The sequence below is a fragment of the Vicia villosa genome, unplaced genomic scaffold, assembly GCF_029867415.1.
Source record: "Vicia villosa cultivar HV-30 ecotype Madison, WI unplaced genomic scaffold, Vvil1.0 ctg.000747F_1_1, whole genome shotgun sequence".
Lineage (NCBI taxonomy): Eukaryota > Viridiplantae > Streptophyta > Magnoliopsida > Fabales > Fabaceae > Vicia > Vicia villosa.
In genome coordinates this window covers 261,639-268,133 of record NW_026705336.1, presented here as the reverse complement: position 1 = coordinate 268,133, position 6,495 = coordinate 261,639, and the positions used below count along the sequence as shown (strand labels likewise).

The 6,495-nt window shown below is 36.6% G+C and overlaps 1 protein-coding gene across 1 annotated transcript; it reads right to left on the bottom strand.

Annotated features, from left to right (window-relative positions):
- Window positions 1–214: 214 nt before the first annotated feature.
- Window positions 215–1,085, bottom strand: LOC131630887 (extensin-like). The gene has a single exon (XM_058901630.1). It carries the CDS (start codon window positions 981–983, stop codon window positions 315–317), a length of 669 nt encoding a protein of 222 aa, XP_058757613.1. The 5' UTR covers window positions 984–1,085; the 3' UTR covers window positions 215–314.
- Window positions 1,086–6,495: the final 5,410 nt, after the last annotated feature.

The following is a 6,495-nucleotide window of genomic DNA, read 5'->3' as shown; positions in this document are numbered from 1 at the left end:
TTTTATACTTGTATCCGCACATTTTTCATAAATTTCAATTTTTGACTACATTAAATATTCAGAAAAAAAATATTCTAGCAATTTTACAATTTAAAAAATTCCAAATTCCGATTTTGTTTGCTTTTGGCTTCTCAGATAATTTTAAGATACGTAAAAATTATAATAATTCTATTAAAAAATGTTTTTAAAAAATAAACCAATCAATAAGGCAAAATATATGACATTGTATATTATTTCCCCCCGACATAATTCTATGTTTCTAAAAAATCTGTACATTATACATACAAGTTTATTTTTCAACTACTTGTTATCACTTAACAAGCAAAGAATATCTTATGAAGAAACAAAAGTACAACAAAAAAAGGCACAACATTATTAGAAAAATGAGATGCACTTGAAGCATAATAATAGTAGTATGGATATGGATAGTTATGTGGTGATCCACCAATAACTGTAGGCTGTGGTTGTGCTGATCCCGACGAACCCGAAGAAGGCGAGGATTTCAAAGGCGGCGGAGGCGGTAGAGAAGATTGTGTTGAAGGAGTTGGTGGAGACGGCGGTGACTCTGTCAGCAATGGTGGTGGAAGACTTAGTGTTGGTGGAGGATATGATTTTAGAGGTGGAGAAGGAGGAGGTGAATATGATGTTAATAATGGAGGAGGTGGAGGGGTTTGTGTAAGTAATGGAGAAGATGGAGGGTGGGGTGTAATTAGTGGAAAAGGGGGTGCATTTGTTAATAAAGGAGGGGGTGGAGGATTTTGTGTTGGGGGTGAAAGTGGAGGATGATTTGAATTTGATGGAACAAGTTTAGGAGGTGGTGGTGAACATATTGTAGGACATGTAACACATTCACTAATGCATAATAAACCACTTGAAGGCTCTTCTTCAACTTGGAACTCAATCTCTAATGTTAGTGTCACAAACAAAACTAGTAACATGAATACAACTTTTTTGATGTATCCTAGGTTCTTGTTATGTGCCATTTGAGCTAAAGTGTCCTAGGTTCTTGTTGTGGCAAGGTGAATTGTGAGATAGAAAGTGATAAGGTTTGGTTTGGTGATTATATAGATTGAAATTATTATGTGGGAGAATATGGTGACATTTCTTTTGGTTTGTATTTGGCATTTTGGAAGATAGAAGTTTGAGTTATATTCTTTGATGCTTGCTTAGTGATGGAGTGTTGTGTTTGGAAGAAAAGTATCAATTCCCTTACTTTATTTTTGAGTTTAATATAAATTTATTTTGGAGTAATTATAAAATGGATCTAAAAGTCTTCACAAATACTGCGATCATGTGTTAATCTTTTAGAATACAGGATACATTATACAACTACTTGGTATCACTGATCCATAGAAAAATACTTTTATTTTTCTAATATGCAGAATTAATTAGAGTAAAAGTACTCAAAACCCAATACAGCATATAATTTCAAATACATCGGATACAACTAAGTGAGTTGGAACATCAATTTTTGAAAAAAATTATTTTCATATCAATAAGGGAGGTGAATCACAATATTTTTGTAATATCTTTATCAAAATTGAGTTAATATTATTTTATTGTCTATCTTTATTTTAGAACCACTTAAAAAAAAGTGACTAGCCATCTCAACTTGTCCAGGGAATGTTTAATACACAAACACAAATTATAATGCGATTGTGCATTGGACCCGTTTATTTTGGTTTTTTTTTTAAAAATGATTTTTATAGTGTTATATAATTTTATAAAAAAAAAATTACAATCAAATTTTTTATAAAAACTTCAAATAAAATTTTTGTTTGAATAGTTTTTTTTTTTTTGGAATAAAAGAAATTTATTACCAAGAGGGACAAAATACAATAGGTTTGGCTTAAGCAAAGCCAAATAAAAACAAGCCTACTTACATTAATAGAATAGCTAATTTCATCCTATAGTTGGTATTAGGGGTGGCAAAACAGGCCGGGACCCGCCGGGCCGCCCGCGCACCCGCCAAAAATTGGCGGGCTGAGTTGGGATTCTAGGCTCGCTGCTCGCCAAAGCCCGCCCCGCCAAAACCCGCCGCCCGCCATACCCGCCCTGCCAAAACCCGCCGCTCGCCAAAACCCACTCCTCCTCCAAAACTCACTATTTTTTTAGTTAATTCTAGTAATTGCAATTCTCGATGGTTTATTTTATATATTTATTTATAAATATATGTAATATTTTTTAGAGTAAATTTGTTAAAAAATTACTTTTATAAAAAATTGTTTTAAAAAATAAGTGAAAAGTTTAATTAAAAGGTAAAAAAAACATATTAATCTATTAAAAAATATAAATAAAAATAGGCGGGTAAGCCCGCCGCCCGCCAACCCGCCATCTTGGCGGGGCGGGCATGATTTTGATACCCATTTTACTTGGCGGGCATGCCCGCCCCGCTCGTTTTTTGACAGGCATATGGCGGGGCGGGCGGCGGGCGGGGCGGGCGGCCCGTTTTGCCACCCCTAGTTGGTATGCATCCAACCTCTATACACAAGAGCATCTATTATACTTTTTGTACTTCTATCTATATCAAGAGTATATGTATTTTTCTCAAATGTGAATTTGTTTCTTTGTGCCCATATGCCATACAATGTCTCAGCCACAACAGCCTTGAAGAAGTCGTGTTTCCATCCTTTGTTGTGCGTGTATTTACTTATCCACTGAAGATCAATACCGTATGGAGCCGTTATTTGCATTCCTTGCAGCATGGTATTCCAGACGCTGCTAGCATATTTACAATTAAACATACTGTGCTCAAGAGTTTCAATTGGTATGCTGCAAAATTCACAGTTTGTGTGTTGAATCATTCCCATTTTGTGCAGTCTTTCCTTGATCGCCAAACGACCCTGACAAACCAGCCATAAAATCATTTTAGCCCGTGGCCTAGCAATATTATGGCACATCAAGTGATGCCAATCGACAGAAGGATTTTCCTGCATAAAACAATTATAGACACGGCTCATAGATAATTTCTTCTTATTCAGCATATCATTCCAAACCGTAGGGAAACTATCAATGTCTGCTCTCCTATCCATAATGTTTTGAAGAATCCAGGAGCAGCTCTTATTGATACCTGCAGCCAAAGGGTCTTGACCTTTGAGGTAGTAACAATGGACCCATTTAACCCAGAGATTATCCATCTTTAAGCAGATGTTCCATAAGCATTTCAAGAAAGCTACTCTATTCCACACCTCCAAGTTGAAGATATTGAGCCCTCCCTGTTTGTACGGTTTACAGACATTAACCCAAGCTACAGGACTTTTTCTACTATCACTATGACCATTCCAAATAAAAGATCTGCAAATGGAGTTTATTTTCTGCAACACAGTTTTAGGGAGAGGAAAACAAGCCATCCAATATTGAGCCACAACCATTCCAATGCTTTTGACTAGCTAAATCCTGCCAGCACTACTAAGCAGCTTAGAGGACCAATGTCTAACCCTGCTAACAATTATTTCCACCATAGGCATGTAGTGACTTACATTCAGTTTTTTACTGGATAAAGGGACCCCTAGGTATCTTATTGGAAGCTGTCCTATATCAAAACTAGTGAGAGATTGTACCCTCTGGATAATGCTATTGTCCATTTCCCCACAAAACAGCTTAAATTTCTTAGGATTAATCAGAAGACCAGTGGATTCAGAGAATTGATTAAAAGTAGAAAGAATGAGCTCAATAAATACCTGGTCACCTCTGCTGAATAGAAGAATATCATCTGCAAAGGATAGGTGAGTAATAGCCAACTTTCCATATTTACTATGATGATTAAAATTTGGATTCAATTGCATCATAGCCATTTTCCTATTTAGATACTCCATCATAAGTATAAAGAGAAAAGGGGAGATAGGATCCCCTTTCCTTATACCTCTACGGGCCTGCAAAATATCAGAAAAATTCCCATTAACATTGAACCTATAGCTGACAGTGGTAACAGTCTTCATGATCCATCCAATGAACTTTTGAGGAATCCCTATCTCACTAAGCACACAATCCAAGGCATTCCAGTCTACCATGTCATAGGCCTTTTGAAGGTCAAGTTACATCATACATCTAGGAGTCCCTCCTTTTCTATTATATCCTTTCATTAATTCAAAAGCATGCAGGATGTGATTATGAATGACCTAACCAGGTAAAAAGGATGCCTGGCTTTGATGAATGACCTCTTTCAAGACAAGATTCAGTCTATTAGTCAGAATTTTGGACAGGATTTTATAAAAGGTGGTACAGACTGCTACAGGTTTGGAGTCTTTTATAGCAACAACACTGTAAGATTTGGGAATCAGTGTTACAATAGTACTATTGAAAGCTTTGAGCAATTTACCTCTCTCAAAGAAATCCTACACAGTAGCTATCACATCCTTCTTAATTGTTTGCCAGCTGGACTTGAAAAACTTAGCACCAAAGCCATCCATACCAGGGGCTTTAAGATCCCCTAAGCGCTTTATTGCCTTAGTAATCTCCTCTTCAGTGACAGTAGCAGTTAGGGAATCTCCTTGAACTCTACTAACTTGAGGGCCATGTCTCATAACAATAATGTCTATATGTTTCATATTAGTTTCTTTCTCCCCCATAAGGTTACCATAGAATTGCATCACCTCCTTATGGATAGCATTTTGGTCAGTGATGAAGGTGCCATCCTCTTGTTGTAGCTGATTGATAGACTTGTTATGATTCTTCTTTTTTAGAGTGGCATAATAGTAAGCATTTTTTCATCACCTAATCTAAGCCAATCAACCTTAGATCTTTGAATTAGGGTTTTCTCCTCAATCTCATTCAAGTAGATGACTTTGTCAGTGCACTCCTTAACTCTTGTAATACAAGAGGAATCCAACATGTTTTGATTAAGGTTTTGGTGGGCAGATTCCAGATCCTGTCTAGCCTGGGACAACTGGTGTTTGATGCCACTAATATGCTTACTAAGATTTGTTAGAATAAGTTTCATCCTTTGAAGCTTATTCCACAGGACAAACATGGGAGATCCCTTTATAGGCTTGTTCCAACTCTCCTGCACAACCTCTTCATAACCTAACATATCAGTGACACAATTGTAGAACTTGAACCACTTGTCTGGCATCTTGTTATTGGACTTATATTCTACATGAAGTAATGCATGATCAGAGACACTTGGAGATAGGTTAGTGATGGTTTTCTCCATATTCCTTCTGAACCAATTAGTGTTGCACAACATTCTATCAATCCTGGAGTGGATAGTGCCAATAGTATGTTTATTGCACCAATTAAAGTACTCTCCCATGTTATCCATCTCACTCAAATCAGCTTTTTGCATCATCTCTAGTAAGTCCTTATACTCAGACTCCACAACCATTTTACCCCTTTTTTTATCTTGAGTTGTGGCCACATTATTATAGTCCCCTATGGCACACCAGGGGCTAGGGTATTTTGGTTTCAACATAAGCATATCTTTCCATAATTTTTTTCCTTTTCTCAAGCTGATTGTGGCCATAAATTGCAGTTAACCAGTAAAGGAAGGCCCCCTTTGTATCATAAGTCGCACAATGGATATATTGGTCAGACGAGGAGATCAGTTGAACATCCACTTTTTTATCATCCCAAGTTATCCACACTCTACCATTGTTATGATGTTGATAGTTATCTACAAACTTCTCATACAGATTCAGCTTTTTCCTAATGTTAATAGCTTTAGCATTGTTCACTCTAGTTTCAATAAGGATCACGATACCTGGTTTAATTTTATGGAGACGGGAGCTAATCTCCTTAAGTTTCCCAGGTTTATTAAGCCCCCTAACATTCCAAGACACTAACATGGGCCCCTATCCAAGGTCACTGTAAGGTCATTCAAAACCTCAAGTGCCTTAAATCCATTCTCACACTTAATGCTTGAAGAAGTAGGAACATGTTTACCTCTATCTCTGGTGGCAGTGACTTGTGTCCATTCACCCTCAGTCTCTTCTTCCTCATGTGTAGGTTGATTAGCTTAAGGTACTTCAGGAATGGCCACAGCTTCAACAGTATCTGGTGGCTTAGGCTTCCACTGTTTTGTTTCTTTGGCTTTACACTGGTGTCCAATGCGCTGACATTTGTGGCAGAATGGGGGCTTCCAATTTGAATAATTATTCTTAAAATGTGATTTTAGGTATTTCATATATTTATAGAAAAAAAATTGGATACCAAAATTTCAAAAAATCACTTAATTTTGAAGCAATTTGAAATAGATTTTCATAAAAATCATTTTTGAAATACAATTTTTTTAAAAATTTGCGATTTTGACGAAGTTTTAGTCTTCAATAGTGTCATACCCCAATTTTTGACCCATGCATTTTGTTCCACTAGATCATTTGCATATCATTCATTCATTCACTAAGATATGATTTCAAATGAACGACATTTGTACGATTTAGGGTTTCACGGTGGTTTTGAGGCTTTCTCACCAAATAAGACAGATTCATCTGGTTTTTCTCTTGAGCAGTGGCTCGCGTGAATTAGGGTTTTTATTTCATCAATATATTGATCCAATTT

Coding starts and splice junctions, on each gene's coding strand:
- LOC131630887 (XM_058901630.1), bottom strand. CDS start 983: ATGGCACATAACAAGAACCTAGGATACATCAAAAAAGTTGTATTCATG.